A 16,872-nucleotide genomic window follows, 5' to 3' on the forward strand; every position below is an offset into this window, starting at 1 on the left:
GTTACACAATACAGTTTTACCAAGTTGCTCAAAGTCTAAACTGGTATTGTTGTGCATTTAAGGTGTAAAGTTTACCTTCGACCAAACGCCCCCCAAAGGCATCCCAGCGCCCCCCTTTTGTAAAAATGTCCKCCAGCSCMCCCTRCMRTCCTCTGAACGCCCCCTGGGGGGCGGTACCGCCCACGTTGAGAACCGCTAGTCTTGGTACTTGTTGATACTGATACCAATTCACGCAGTAAGTTTTGTAGACTTTTTTTTATTTAGAACAGGCTGGCTGTTCTTCTTTAACTGTTTTAACAAATCACATATGGAGCAATACAAACTGCTTAGTCTTCAAATGCTTCACTCAATGAAAATGCACTTTTTGCTAGAATTTAGATCTGTAGCCCAACCATAAATCTGCTTTGATGGGGACCAGAATTATTTGCCTGATGATGACTCGGGCTTCTGGTCAATTTAATAAGCCTGCAATACATAGATTATCGATGGGGAAAAGGCATCACCCATGGAGGGATTTATTTCTTTCTTTATTTAAATGGGTTAATTTTTCAGAGAGATACACAGTGAGGGTATCATGATTTTAGTAATTACATGTTTATAAGAGCGATTTTCTGTTGTCCTTCCATGAAAGCGGGCAGCTTTCAAACGGAAATAAAACCATTTTTAATATAAATTGCTGCTTTGACATGATCACAGAACTGCCAAAACATATGTAGCTACATAAATATCATACAGAGTGAATAACAGCAGCGTCATCAGCCGGTGTAACCCTGACCTGATGGTGAAGCTACTAGCAGGAGCGGAGCTGCGCCATGAAGCTACAAACACTGAATAGAAGAAGAGCTGCCATAGATACAGTTGCAGCCAAGCATGTTTTAATGTTACATAATACAGTTTTATCAAGTTGCTCAAAGTCTAAACTGGCATTGTTGTGGATTTAAGGTGTAAAGTTTGCCTTCGACCAAACGCCCCCCAAAGGCATCCCAGCGCCCCCTTTTGCAAAAATGTCCGCCAGCGCCCCCTGCCATCCTCTGAACCCCCCCTGGGGGGCGGTACCGCCCACGTTGAGAACCGCTAGTATAAACTAATCCAGTAAAAGGTTGACTACAATATATCGGACCCTCCCTCATTCTTGTCTTGACAGTTTAGCTAAGTACAGAGAGCAGTCTGCTAGATTCGTATCCAGACTGTAATAACACAGATTTGACCACTTGGTACGCAAACAGTTTCAACTTTATGCGCAGAGAACATTGTGCATCTCACTATAAATCAATACAAGAACAGCTTTAATGGACCAGAGGCTTTGGAGTGTCTAGCACAGCTGATCCGCTTCTGCTGGATATTTCTCCCACAGAGAGAATGAGTGCGGGATCAGGTAACAATCAGAGTCTTGCCAAATTCTGATATTACCTAATTTCAAAAATTTTCTCACTGCAAAGAAAAAGTTAAATGTTGCTCTTGTTGACTACAAAATGGAAATAAAATGCAAATAAATATAATTTGACGGACAATGAAAAAAAATTATCATGACCTCTGCTTCAAACTACAAACATTTTTGTCTGCCTCTCCCTTCTTCAGTTGTTTTTTTGTTTAGTTTCTTTTTCTCCCAGAGGATCAGCAAATAACTTATTGGTGGATTGCCATCACCAAATAAGATGCTTTACCCTTTGAGTTGCACCACAGGGCAGCACACAAGGAACATCCAGCAGAATTGGAGGCTTGCTTTTATAAGTACAAGTATACTGAAAGGTGATATCGCATCTGATCTATTTATATGCATCATCACATGGCCTTATATATAGTTTTATACATTTTCTTTTCATATATTTATTATTGTTTTTATTCTTTGCATATTAGGGTGGCTTTCAGTGAGTCCAGATACTGTATAGGAATGACCTGGTGCTGTTACATGTCAGTCCTCGGGGGGCACCTGGCTGAGCCAATCAGATATCAGGGGGGGCCTGTGCCCCCCGAAACCTCTGACTCTGCTTCTGTATTTCCATAGAAAAGAGTTGAGGTAAACAAATGAAAATAAATGCTGCTGTGCTCTCAATGAACAAAGTGATCTTTTCTATATCCACTCTACACATTATAGTACACACTGCAGTTTGCATGGCTTCGAAGTCCTAATACAATCCTCCCAAAAATGTGAGGAGCTATAGACAGAGTGAAAATGACTTTATATTACATTATATTGTATATGTATTTAACCGACACTTCACAATGTAGACTACCAATGAAAGCATCCAAAAGTGAACAAACACTCACTAGCCACTTTATTAGGTACACCTGTCCAACTGCTCATTAACGTAAATGTCAAATCAGCCAATCACATGGCAGCAACTCAATGCATTTAGACAGACATGGCCAAGACAATCTGCTGCAGTTCAGACAGTGTTAGAATGGGGAAGAAAGGTGATTTAAGTGACTTTGAGCGTGACATGGTTGTTGGTGCCAGACAGGCTGGTCTGACTATTTCAGAAACTGCTGATATACTAGAATTTTTATGCACAACCATCTCTAGGGTTTACAAAGAATAGTCTGAAAAAGAGAAAATATCCAGTGAGTGGCAGTTCTGTGTGCGCAAATGCCTTGTTGATGCCAGAGGTCAGACGAGCTCATAGAAGAGAAACTGTAACTCAAATAACTACTTGTTACAACTGAGGTATGCAGAAGAGCATTTTTTAATGCACAACACGTCAAACCTTGAGGCGGATGGGTTACACCAGCAGAAAACCACACCGGTTGCCACTCCAGTCAGCTAAGAACAGGAAACTGAGACTACAATTCGTACTGGCTCACCAAAATTGGACAACAGAAGATTGGAAAAACATTACCTGGTCTGATGAGTTTTGACTTCTGCTGCAACATTTGGATAGTAGGGTCAGAATTTTGTGTCAACAAAATGAAAGCCTGGATCCATCCTGCCTTATATCAATGGTTCAGTCTGGTGGTGGCGGTGCAATGGTGTGGGGGATATTTTCCTGGCACACTTTGGATCCATTAGTACCAATTGAACATCGTGTCAACGCCACAGCCTACCTGAGTATTGTTGCTGACCATGTCCATCCCTTTATGACCACAGTGTACCCATCTTTTGATGGCTACTTCTAGCAGGACAGCACAAAAATGTCATAAAGCGAGACTGGTTTCTTGAACATGACAATGAGTTCTTTGTGCTCGAAAGGCCTCCACAGTCACCAGCTCCTGTAGAGCACCTTTGGGATGTGGTAGAATGGAAGATTTGCATCATGGATGTGCAGCTGACAAATCTGCAGCAACTGCATGGTGCTATTATGTCAATATGGACTCCTTAAGGAATATTTCCAGTACCTTGTTGAATCTATGCCACGTAGGATTAAGGCAAAGGCGGTCCAATCCAGTACTAGCAAGGTGTACCTAATAAAGTGGCCAGTGAGTCTACATTGGGAGGAGAGAAGATTGGTATTTAATGGAGGTCTGAAATGCAGAGAGACCAAAAGCTGCGGAATGTGTGAATTTTGTTCCAACCAGGCAAAATGTTAGCTCCAGGTGGCCAGGCTAGAGGAATATACCTACTAAGGAGCGGTCTTTTAAAATCCTGATTCATATGCTCACATTTGCCATTAATTTGAAGATAAAAAAACTGAGAGTCAGGATTTTGAGTCAAAGGCTAGACCCATAAGTGGTGGGATTGTGATGAGACTTACATAAGATTTGTTTCATACAAGGGAGAAAATTACATTCCCACTCCATGTCCACATGCCCACTCCTGCCTGGTGCCTCTCACTAGTCACCGGACAGGAATGGGCATACTTGTTGCTTCCCATCTTGATGCCTGTACATTGGGGTTCATCCTGGTGAATGAGAGGGTAGCTTAACCCTTCTAGACTGGACCATGCACTCTAAATTTGCAGTACCGTAATTCCGCCACACGTAGCGCTATCTGAAAAATTCCAACGGTTTCTGAAAGGGCAGACGTTGCACTTTCCAGCAAGTATCGGGTTAATACGGAAACTTCGCAGCTGCAGCTGCAGAGAGCGTAATTATTCCTGGGGGCACTCATTTAATAGACGATATATTGCGAAAATAACTTGCTGGATATTGAAAGTTCCGGTTGTTATGGATACATGGGTAAGTATATCATCTCACAGGACATTTAAAGAACTACTTACAATTAAAATAAGCAAGATTTATATAGGCAGACGCTCGAAAATCCGGGGCAACAGGGTTAACTCCACCTACAAGTGGGGGAATTAGTTCTGACTGTTGTTTGTGCTTATCTGCCAAACAGCAGTTCAGATTACCCACCATTTTTGGAGTTCTTGGAGGTGAGAGTCCCCAGGAGAGTCCGCCTCCTGGGGACTTCCTTGTTCTGCTGAGCGGCTTCAACGCTCACATGGACAATGACAGTGAGATCTGGAGGGATGTGAATGGAATTAATCCCCCCTGATATGTACCCAAGCAGTGATCTGTTGTTGGACTTTTGTGCTCTTCAAGGATTGTCCACAATGAACATCATGTTCAAGCATTAGAGTGTCGTGCTTTTGCCACCAGTGCATGCTAGACTAGAGATCAAGGATCGTCTTTGTTGTCTCATCTAATCTGCAACCACACATCTTGTACTCTCAGGAGAAGAGAGGTGAAGAATTGTCACTGACAATTCGTCACCATCAGTGTCACCTGATGGTGACTTGGGTTCAATGTGAGGGAGGATGCCAGTCAGACCTGGCAGGCCCAAACGTATTATTAGGGTCTGCTGGAAATGTCTGGAAGAATCTCCCATGAGATCGAGTCTGAGTGGACCATGTTACATGCCTCCATTGTCAAAGCAGCTTATCAGAGTTGTGGCCACAAGGTCTTTGGTACTTGTTGTGGCAGCAACCCCCGAACCCACTGGAGATAGGGCCTTTTTGTCCTGCGGGATCACAGAAGGACGATGGGTACTGGCAGTCCAAGTGGCATGTTACTCGGGTAGTTGCTGGGGCAAAAACTCACGTGTGGCAGGAGTTCAAAGAGGCCATGGAGGAAAGTAATTCTGGTCCACCATCGGGCATTTAAAGGCTTCTACATGGCTTCTACACAGCGTCGAAGTGATTTTGGTCCACCATCGGGTGTCTCAGGAGGGAAAACAGTACAGCGCCAACATTTGAGTTCAAACTGGCAAGAGTTTGCTTGCCAGGTTGAATCCCCGATCTGTCTCAGTTGTTGTTGTGACCTTGGGCAAGACACTTCACCCACTTTGCCTGCTGGTGATGGTCAGAGGGTGCTGTGCGCCTCTGCAGTAGATATAGATGCCCACTATAAACACTGGTGAGAGTTGAATTCTGTCAAGACTGCCCTTTGTCACTGATTCTATTCATCATTTTTATGGACCGAATTTTTAAGGTAAGGTAATTTTATTCATATAGCACATTTTTCGCAACAAAGCAATACAAAGTGAGCATAGTGCCCCTTCAGGATGTCCAGAAACCCCCACTTTTTTGGAGCAGGGATCACATGAGCCCAATGTGCTGATGAAACATTTGCTCATTTTTTAAAAATGTGGCTAATGTTCTTACAGAGTTGAAATACATTAACAACCTTGTCTGTTTTTAACTTTTCAATATGTTTAATTATTCATCTGATGTTCAAGTTATACTGAAAACAAATAAAGGTGTATTTCTTCTAATCTGACTGGTTCTAGTTTTAATCAAACCTTCTGCACATTTGCCCATTTTGGTCACTAAGAATTGATGGAGATCTTGAATGCTTAAACTCATAATCTTGTTTATCGCTAATTAAGATTCCAAATTTTGGACACATTTTCTCACTTTCTGACATTCAAGATTTTTCAAGAAGACAGCTAAACAGTGAGTGGATAGAATTAGGTTGTACAAAGTAGAAATTAACAAACATGACTTGTATTTTGGGTTCTTGTTAATAGCAACCCTGATAATAATGTCAAAATGTTTGGTTTGCTGAATAATGTATGTTCACTTTTGGATACGTTCATTGGTAATCTACAGTGTCAAGTGTCAATTAATTATATGTATAATATAATGTTATTTTCACTCTGTCAAAGGTTTTGGGATGATTGTACTAGGACCTTGATGTCAAAACTACAGTATGTACAATAATGTGTGAAGTGGGTACAAAAAAGGAACTTTGTTCTTTGAGACACAACAGCATTTATTTTTCATCTTTTGTTTGCCTCGACTCTTCTTTATGGAGCTCTGCCATATCTCTGCTGGTAGCTGCTTCCTCCTGAAAGAGATCCATCCAGGAGTAGATGTTTATGTTGCTGATGGTTCTCTTCTTTGTTCATCATGTCAGTCATGTTCTTCTTCTGTTCCCTGGGAAAAGTAATCAGATGTTATAGCTTATAGCATATAAATGTAGATGTGTAAGTTACATAAACAGAATGAATCATTTAAAACAGACATTACTTTGTACGTAAATTATAAATAACTGGAATAGTCATGTGCATTAAAGACAAAACGTAATTACTTGTAAATTTTAATCCTGTGCAGACATACAGTCATGGATAAAATATCACTCTCGTCTTCAGGTTTATTGTTAATTTTTATGTCCTGTACAATAAATAGTCCATAACTGTTAAATTAGAGAATTGATATCTAGCCATTTTAGAAGAATATAATATATATATGTGTGTGTGTTTTATTATCTCACAACAGGGGAAACTCCGGAGCAACAACAGTACAATTGCAAAAGCATGTAGATTCACGCAGCTAAAACATAAAAAAAAAATCGAAGGGCAATATGCTGTACAATACTGACAAAGTTATAAACAGTGCACTCTGTTCTCATGGAATGTGCAACTGAGTAGAAATGCGCTTATGTTTGAGCAATACAATACAGCAGACTTTGTGTTTCAAATGTCTTCCATGATTGTATGTAGGCAACTATGAAATATAGTAAAAATCAGACAGATATATCTCCAAACTGCTCACCTTGCTGGAGAGCAGCAGCGGCGTTAGCTGCATCTGAGTCAGGGTGTACCGTGGGGCAGCGTCCGGCTCCGAAGTAGCTAACCGAGGCTTCCCGTTTTCTCTGCTACGTTGACAAAAACAACTCATTCCTCACTGTTCCATAAAGCTGCCGGTAAAAATTTTAATCCGATGCAAAGAAAAGCCGGCATCTCATTGTTCCACCGCTTGCTTGTAGCTCCCATCACTTCCGTGTTGCAGATAATTTGTTTTTCTTCTCTTTGTCTGACCATGCCCACGGCCAATCAATGAACAGGAGCGAAGCTTGCATCACCCACACAGGTCGGCCTGCTGGCCCTACTCCAAAAGCAGGGACCTAAAAAGCAGGGACTGGCCTCGAAAAAATGCCAGTGGAAAAGTTCACAAAGCCAGCTGAGTAGAGGGGAGCCATGACATTAGGTCATGAGCTCTGTGTCATGACCAAAAGAACAAGGTCAAGGATAAAAGTGGCTGAAATACATTTTCTGTGTAGGGTGTCTGGGTTCTCCCTTAGAGATAAGCGCAGTCATCCGGTAGGGACCCAGAGTAAAGCCACTGTTCCACCATGTCAAGAGGAGCCAATAGAAGTCACTCGGCCATCTAGTTATTATGCTTCCTGGATGCCTTCGTGGCTCGTCCCACAAGGAGGAAATGCAGAGGAAGACCTGGACACGCTGGACGGACCATCCTTCTCAGCTGCCCTGGGAACGCCTTGGGATTCCCTGAGTGGGGCTGGCCCAAGTGATTGTCTGAGCCTCCCTACTTAGGCTGCTACCCCAGCGACCCAACTCCAGATGAGCGGAAGAAAATGGATGGATGGATGGATAGATGGATATAAACCTAGTTTAAGGCTTGGGCAACTGGGCAATTCAGTTTTCATGCTTCATTAATGTGGAACAAACTTCCAGAAAATTGCAAAACAGCTGAAATGCTAAAAAACCCTTTTTGAGTTGGCTTTGATTAATAATAACTAAAACATTGGTTAATGTATTTGATGTATATTAAATGTAATGTTTGATGCTTATTTCATAATTGGTTATTGTATGTTTTTATCAAATAAAACACTTTAAACTGCGTTGTTGATGAAATCACTATATATAAAAAGTTGACTCACCGTTGCTTTTTTCACTGTCTGCCGGCTTCATCTGGATGGGGTGATGCATCTAAAACAGTGAGAAATGACACACTGATCATCACAGTGATTTGCAAGTTTATCTTCTTCAGTGCTTTTTCTAGATATCCAAAGCGTAATGTTTTCTGACTGTATTAATGAGACTCTTAAAATACACAATTTCTGAAACCAAATTTACCACTATAAGTTATAGACATTGACTTGTGTTTTTAGCTGCCAGTGTATTTATTGTGATGAAGCTAAAATAGAGTAGAAACTCACATCAGCAGACATACAAGTGGATTTATTAAAACCAACATGGTGTCAGAGTAGCTTACAGACCCATGTACAATACTGAAAGGGCAGTATTGTCTGAAGGAAAGAAGATGTAGGCTTTTGGTGTCCAATTTCATGGATGGAGCACGCAGAGCTTAATATTTAAGGGACTGTTCGAACACAAAACCAAGGAACAGAAATAAAGTTAGATAAAGGCATGGACATAAGCAACACCTGGACCATGTCAGCGAACAAACCTAAGTTACTCAAAACCCATTATGATGGCTTTACAGCATACCTCATGCCCAAAGCTAACTCAATCTTCACCAGATACAAGTTCCACCAGAAGATGCAGAGTAATGATGAGTCTTTTGAACAGTTTGTCACTGAACTCAAAACTCTTAGTTTAAGGGCAATACTAACACTTGCACCCTTTAACCTTTTTGTCCTTCAAACGTGTGTTCATGTGAACCTCCAACATGTGTGTCCCAAATTCTCTACATCTGGCCTTTGCCCCACCCATTTTGGGTCCGATTTCCACCCTTCTGCTAAGACTGCATCCAGGCGAACTCAAGACAACTCATATGTTGTCTTGAGTTAAAAGGCGGAATTATGTCAATATGTTGTTGGGGTTTTTTTTCATCTTCAATGAAAATTCAAATAGAATAGTATGACAAGGCACACATTAGTAACTAAAAAATGTGATATAAACTGAGCAGAAAAAAGAAGAAATAATAAAGAATAGTCAAACTAACTGAGGAAAGTAAAACAAAATGCATTTAAAACATTTGTAACATCTTAAGTTCAGCTATTTACTCATCTGTGATGTTGCAACGTTTAAGCACTCTCCTAAATAAAATTATTTCACTTTAAAAACTGGTGATTTTTAGAAAGTAGTATTTGTGAATAAAAACTTATTAAATCCTTAATGTCATTGTTTAACTCTTCATCCCCTACTAGAAGACCAAATTTTATATTAAAACTTAAAGATAGAATAGATTTCTTGTAGAATAACCAGTTTTTAAAATATTTCTCAAAACATTAATGAAGCTGCAATTGAAAAACGGTGTATTGTCTCAAAATTGCAGTCACAAAACACACATTGAATGAATATTTGTTTTTGAGCTTCTTTCACAGAAGGTCATTACAGGAAGAACTTCATACATTATTGTGAAATTAATATTTTATTTTTTTTGTGGGAGTGGAAAAGAAGGATATTTGATTTTTATCTTCCTTAAAGATATCATCATGGTTTTTAAACAAATGTTTTCTTCTCAGGCTATAGAGAGGAAGAAAATTGATGTCATAGAGTTCTTTATGGATTTCTTGTAACATTTTTGGTGTATAAAGTCACAACCATTCAGTTTCTTTTAAGAAGTATATTTTAGTTCTACTAGTCTTTTTATTTTTCACAATGAAGCATCAAGCCTTTCTTTTTCTGTTTTTTGTATGTACTGTTTGTTTGTCCTTAACTTGATCTTAGCAGATTAGCTCCACTTTATACCAAACTAAGTTTTAGTCACATAAAAGAGATGTTTTTCTTTTAGTAATAACTCCATTTTAATGGTAAGTTGTGTCAAGCTGTGTCTGTTGCAAAAAAAAGAAGACAGTTTTCAAATGTAAAGTATTGAAATAATTTTTGTTTCACTCTACTGAGCATGTGTGATTAAACACCATTACTGTGCATTTAAAAACCGATTTTGTTGTTGTTGTTGTTGTAGTTGTACTTTTTAGCAGCACAAATGCCTAAACAGTGACCAGTTCCACCATTCTGGATGTCAAAGTTATGACAGGGTTGTTCTATCCCAATTGTCAAACCTTTGCATGCTTGTAACCTGCACCCTTAAACCCTTATGTGCACTTCGACTGAGTCCACACTTCAAAGAGGATATTATCTCAAAACTGAGTAGTATTGGGACTGGGCCAAAGAATGTGTCTATACCAATAATGATGAAACAGTATGGGGCTGCATTGTTTTAGCCAAAAATTTTCCAAAGGTCTGAGAAAAGTTACTGTACCAAAGCCAAGAGCTAACGCAAGACAAAGCTATTGGCATAGCCCGCTCCCACAAATTAGTGCAGCTGCTGCTAAAAGCCAAGGCGAACGATAACCAGGAAGTACATGCAGTGACCAAAAGAACTGGAAGAAAAGGCTTCAATCAAACAAAAGGACAAAACGAAAACCAAAAATTGCCTAGCAAACGTGTGGTGTTTGTTGACGTACACACACAAAAAAATTTAATTTCTTGCGAAAGGGAAACTGTCATGATTTTTGGTATGCTTTTTGCCCACCTGCAGAATATTCCCAGGAGGCAGTAGGAAAAAAATAATAAAGTTTATTGAACAATCAATGAATAATGAATGTGGATCTTTGGTAGCAGGGGAACACTGGGAACACTTTAAACACAGTGAGAAATTGAGTCACTGATGATGAATGTGTTATTACTGGAGCTCCTACTGATGGATATGAAGATGTTTCTGCCTCATTGGGTTCCAGGCTTTGAGTCCTTGTGTGGGGATTAATCAGGAGTTGTCTAAAGCTGGGAGCAGAAGATTCTTAGAGCGGTCAAATGGGAGATGCTGGATGGTAATGGCGTTGAAGAACGGACAGATTACGCAGCACTAACTTGGAGGAACAGTAGCAAGACATTTCCAATCATGGGGAATGAACCAGAAATCTTCACAGAGAGTCTTGCGAATGTGAGGACAAACCAAGGCAGCACAGGGAGTGGAATCCAGAACACTGTTAAAAAAAACTTTAAATATGATTATAAGGTAAGTGACAAAAGTGACAAAAGCACTGGGAGGCACAGAGTACCAGGTATGGCTAACACTCAGGCACCAGATGACTGGCAACTGGCTTCTCTTAAGCTCAGGCTGGAGCAGCAGATGATTTGTGGGTGCATGTAATTAGTCCACCTTCAGGGAAGCAGCCACCCCCTCGGGATCTGTCTGGGAGTTGAGCAAACTCCCAGACAGATCCCAAACCCCACAGTGCACTGGCCTGGACAAGTTTGATCTGGAACACATGGAATGTGGAGTGAATGCGAAGAGTGGATGGGAGGCGAAGACAAACTGCAGTGGAACAAACGATGAATTTGATTTCATATGGACTGATGAATCTTGTTGCTAATTTCTTGGAAATGGATTTCAATAGAACATGTGAAGAAAGCCAGACTTTTTGACTGGGTACATACTATGATCAGCAAAGCAGCAGCTTTGTTCAGAAATGCGATGGAGAGCAGCAATGGTAATTGGGCCAGATGTTTTTGCAGTAGCCGGTGTGATGGCAGACTGATTTCACAAATATTTCTTTCTCATCTGCAGGGAATAATGGAGGTTGGTAACCAAGGGAGACAAACCAGTGGCAGCAGAGATGTGTGAATTGTGTGCATACTCAACCCATGGTAAGAACTGATTCCTGTCTGAAGGATTTGTTGAAGTGAGACATCTGAGTGTGGATTCTAGTTCTTCATTTATCCTTTTGGTGTATCCATTGGATTGCAGATGTTAACCTGAGGTGACTGATATTGAAAATTGTGGTCATATCTTTGGATAGGGGAGTCCAGTGACAAAATCATTAAATATGTGTGACCATGGGTGCTTAGCAATGGTCAAAGGTTGAAGTAGTACAGATAGAAGTTGATGAGAGGATTTGTTGCAAGCGCAGATGGGACAGGTGAGGACATATTCTTTGACATCTTTGTATAGGGATGGCCACCAAAAGTGATGGTTGATGGTATCAGGATGTGCAGAGAAGTTGGCTGAATGGATCTAATGTATGAGTCGGGCTCTTGCTGGTGTGGGTACGTATGCTCTGTTGGGTGGACCGGTGGAAGACTCTGATTCTGTCTCTAGAGCTTGTTATGATGTCTTCAGTGTCCCATGTGACAGTAGCAGTGGTGCAACTAGGTAGAAAGGATGAAAGATGGAGTCTTTTTAAAGTTATCGGGTGAGTACAGTCTGGAGAGGGCATCTGGTTTGATTTTTATTTAGTCTGGACAATAAGAGAGAATTAAATGGGAGAACAACAAGGACCAACAAGACTAACGGGAGTTGATTCGTTTGGCAGGTTGAAGATAGGACAGATTTCTGTGATCTGACATCACAGGATGTTCTGTTCCCTGCAACTACTGATGCCACTCCTCTAAGGAAATCTTTATGGCCAGACGTTCTCGGTCCCCCAGGTCATAATTTCTTTCCACAGGGGAAAGTCTGCAAAAAAGAAAGTACTTGGATGAGTCTCATCATCGGAACCTGAACATTGAGAAGAGACAGCACCGACCCCAGTCTTGGAGACCTCAAGTTCAACAATGAACTTTTTACTGGGGTCGGGCTAGGTGAAAATGGGAGTGTTGGCAAATCGATTCTTAAGGTTGAGAAAAGCAGTGTCAGCTTCCAGGGTCCAGGTGAATGGGATCTTGGTTGAGTTGAGATTTGTTAATGGTAAAGCTGTTTGACTGTAATTTATGATTATATGTCTGTAGAAGTTAGCGAACCTTAAAAATCTTTGAAGCTGTTTTCGGATTTGTGGGATGGACCATGGTAGGACTACTTGAACCTCTTTGGAAGTGGGTTGATCCTGTCCACCCTCAAGGATGTAACCCAAAAAAGTAACAGATGATTTGTAGGATTCACATTTCTCAGCTTTGACATATAGTCTATTTTTAAGATGTTGGAGAACCATGCAGATGCGTTGTTTGTGTTCTGATAGAGATTTAGAGTATATGAGGATGTCATCAATGTAAGCAAAGAAGAACAAATTCAGGACATCTTGGAAGACATCATTGACTAGCGCTTGGAAAGTAACTGGAGCATTACAAAGACCGAAAGGCATAATCAAATATTCAAAATAACAGATGGGAGTTTTAAATTTGTCCCCATGGCAGACACAGAGAAGGTGGTAGGAGTTGCAGAGCTTGAGTTTCGTAAAAACGTGGCACCATGAACTGGTGCGAGGGCAGATGATATTTGATATTTGGCTTAAACCTCTATAATCAATACAAGGACAGAGAGATACATTAATTTTCCTCACAAAGGAAAAAAACTACCACAGAAGGGATGATGATTTCCATAGCCTCCCTTGCAGGGCAAAATATGTTAAACAGATGGTTGGATGGTAATGGTTGGTAATGGATGGTCGGAGGCAAACTGGGTGGAATAGCAGAACGGACACAAGTGGAGTGACAGTCGTCAGACCAGGATTCAATATGTAGATTGGACCAATTGATGTGAGCATTGTGCTCCTGTAGCCAGTCAAAACCTAGGATGACAGATGAATTAGAGGTGGGAAAAACGTAAAAATAGATTTCTCTGTGGTTATCCAATATTACAAGCCGTAGGGGGTTAGTCAGTCATGTGAGTGATCTGAGGCAGAGCCGTATCATCTAGGGCGGTGACATGAAGTGGAGTGGGTAATTGGTTGGTTTCGATCTGGGACTTTTGGATTATAGCAGTTGATTAGATTGTGTTCACAGCCAGAATATATGAGAACAGATAGGTTGAGGAGATCATTGTTAAAGAACAAAGTAGCAGGAAGTAGTAGTTGAAGAGATTAATTTTCTTTGAGAAGACCCGCCAGCCTCCCCAAATCTACTGGTGGTCCAGGACAAATGGCAATGTAATGACCTGCAGAATCCCAACAGAGACACTAATTAGAGTCCATACACCTTTGATGCTTCTCAGGGGTTAATCTGGTCCTTCCAATCTGCATGGGTTCTGGTTCATTTGAGAGTTGAGGAAGAGAAGGCTGATAGAAGTGGCAGACAGATAAATGATTTGTTCTTCAAGTTTGATTTCTCTTAATTTTTCTTTATTGCATTTTGTGAGCTGGTTGTTTAGTCGGATATCCACAGAAATTAGTTTAAGAGTCTTTGGTTAATCTATGGTAGGTAATTTGTGTTTATGGGAGTCGTTCAAAGCGTGAAAAAAAGCGCCTTTAAGAGCTGAGACATTCCGGCCAAAAACGGCAGCTATTATTCTGAAATCAATGGCAAATTCAGAAAGGGATTTTTGACCCCGTTTTAGTGACGTTTAGATTTCTTGACAGGGAAATCTCTGAGCACAGAGATTCCTGACTGAACGTTTGGTTAAAATTCAACTAGAAATTCTTCAAAAGTCCAACCAAAGTTATGAATCGGACTTCAGCCCAATCCAAAGCTTTGCCTGACAGGAAAGCAATATAAGAGGTCTTAGAATCACAATGGGGGAAACACTGAGGGGAATGATTAAAGGCTAGAGACCATTGCAGCAGGAAACCCTGCAACAACCTGTGTCACCTGCATATTTATCTGAAGACGGTGAGTGGACAGGAAGTGGAGAGAACCAGAGGAACAGGAGTGGGAGGCAGAGCCGGAGATGGAGCAGGTGGAGTGATTCAATGAGAGTGCACTGTTCAAAGAGAGCCCTCCTGAGAGTGTCTTCTGGGTCAGACTGGCCTGAGTGTTCTGTCGTGGTTTTTGGTATACCTTTTGCCCACATGCAGAATACTACCTGGAATCCTTGAACAATTAAGGAATAATGAATGTGCATCTTTGTCCAGGAGCCTGGTGGCAGGGGGAAGTGGGAAAACTGCAAAAACTGGAACTAGATGCAAGTAACAGTCACTGATGATGAATAAAGCTCTTACTGATAGAGATGAAGATGAGTTCGCATGGGGGGAAGTGATTGGCTTCCAGGTTTTGAGTCCTTGTGTGGAGATTAATCCAGAGTTGTGTAAAGACGGGAACGGAGGATCCTTGGCGTGGTCTGGTGGGAGTTGCTGGATGGTAATGGCACTGGAGGGCAGAGAGGTTATTCTGCACCGACTTGGAGGAAGAGGAGTGAGATGTTGCCAGTCATGAGGAATGAACCAGAAATCTTCACAGAGAGCCTTGCGAACCCGAGGATAAACCAAAGCGGCACAGGGAGTGGAATCCAGAATGTTATTAGGATAATAGCATTTAAAGCAAGGGTCACCAACACAGTGCCCGTGGGCACCGGGTCGCCCCTAAGGACCACATGAGTGACCCGCAGACCTGTTCTAAAAATACTACAACTCACTACTGAGCTGTGTCTAAAATTTCATTTTATGCAGTTTCTTTTTTTTTTTTTTTTTTTTGCATTTTTACATATATTAAAATGTCTATCTTAAAAATATGTTCATTATAATTTTTTTTTTATTTAAGTTTTGGTGAACTCTGACTTAATCTAGCTCAAAAGTCAGTATTATTCAAGCCAATTAGTGGTCGTTGAGAGTACGCTAGAGGGCGTTTCTAAGGTGATCGGCGAATGCAGTTTCTTACCCCGCAAAAATGGCAGAAAAAAATAATTTAAACTTATTCTCACAATGAATGGGAGGAGAAGTTATTTTTTACAACTATGAAAGGAACCTGCTGTGTCTTATTTGACGAAGCGACACACACAATGTGAAGAGACACTTCGCTACGGGTCATAAAACAATGCTAACTACCCTCCAGGAAGCACATTACGGACAGAAAAAGCCTGTGAGCTAAGGGCAGCTTTGGGTAAGCAACAGTCTTTTTTCACAAAACCAACAAAAAAGTCACAAAAAGCAATGGAAGCCTCGTTTAGAGCTGCACGTTTTCTGATAAAGAAGAAGGCATTTTCAGATGGAGAAGTTGTCAAAGAAGCAATGATTATTATTGCTAATACTGTACTGAAAGATGAGAAAAAGGGAACCGATATGATATCCATTCTCTCTGACGTCCAACTGGGGGCATCTACAATGGCTAGACGTGTCAGTTATATCGGGTAAATGTCAGGTGCTTTTGCATCTGTGGACAGCAGCAGTTCAGCACAGCTGTTGATTGTTATCCAGATGGTCTTTGAAGATTTCTCCACAAGAGAGGAACTCCTGTCATTATTCCCATTAAAGACAATCATGAGGGGAGCTGACATTTATAAAATGGTGGGGAAAGGTACCAATGGAAAAGCGGGTAGCGATGATTACAGACGGGGCACCTGCTATGATCGGCCGACATACAGGTTTTATTGCTCACGGTCAAGGTGAACCAGATGTTCCAAAATTTCTGTATTATCACTGTTTCCTTCACCAGCTGGCATTATGTGCAAAAGTGATCGGCTTTGAGGATGTGATGACTCCCATTGTAAAAATCATGAACAGCATCTGATCCGAAGCAAAAAAGCACAGGATTTTCAAGGTGCTATTGGAATGAAATGAATATGGTGACTTGCTGCTACACACTGAAATCAAATGGCTCAACAGGGGATGAGTTTTACTTCATTTTTACCACTTTTGGGTGAAATCAAAGAGTACATGTGGTCCCAAGGTGAAGATGTCTCACTGCTAGTAGACACTTGACCTTGGATGTTTGACGTACATCACTGGGAAAATGAATCACTTGAACTGCGAGCTGCAAGACAAAGATAAGACTGTTGTTGATATGATAAGTGCTTTAAATTCATTTAAAGCCTAGATGAACATTTTCACATGTCATTTACAGAGTAAAAAGGTGGTGCATTTCCCTCTGCTTTCAGTGCATAAAGACAATGCTTCTGCATCTGAGACATTTTAAAT

General features: G+C 40.9%; 1 protein-coding gene across 7 annotated transcripts in view; it reads right to left on the bottom strand.

The window, feature by feature from the left end:
• The window catches only part of celf1 (cugbp, Elav-like family member 1), a 147,644-nt gene that overhangs the window by 84,717 nt on the left and 46,055 nt on the right, over window positions 1-16,872 (bottom strand). For all 7 annotated transcript variants that reach the window (XM_008405056.2, XM_008405055.2, XM_017304111.1 and 4 more), the window contains exon 4: window positions 8,062-8,110. In XM_008405056.2, the coding sequence (XP_008403278.1) occupies window positions 8,062-8,110 (49 nt within the window). The remainder of the gene's footprint in view (window positions 1-8,061; window positions 8,111-16,872) is intronic.

Source organism: Poecilia reticulata, linkage group LG3 (assembly GCF_000633615.1).
Source record: "Poecilia reticulata strain Guanapo linkage group LG3, Guppy_female_1.0+MT, whole genome shotgun sequence".
In the NCBI taxonomy this organism is placed as follows: Eukaryota; Metazoa; Chordata; class Actinopteri; order Cyprinodontiformes; family Poeciliidae; genus Poecilia; species Poecilia reticulata.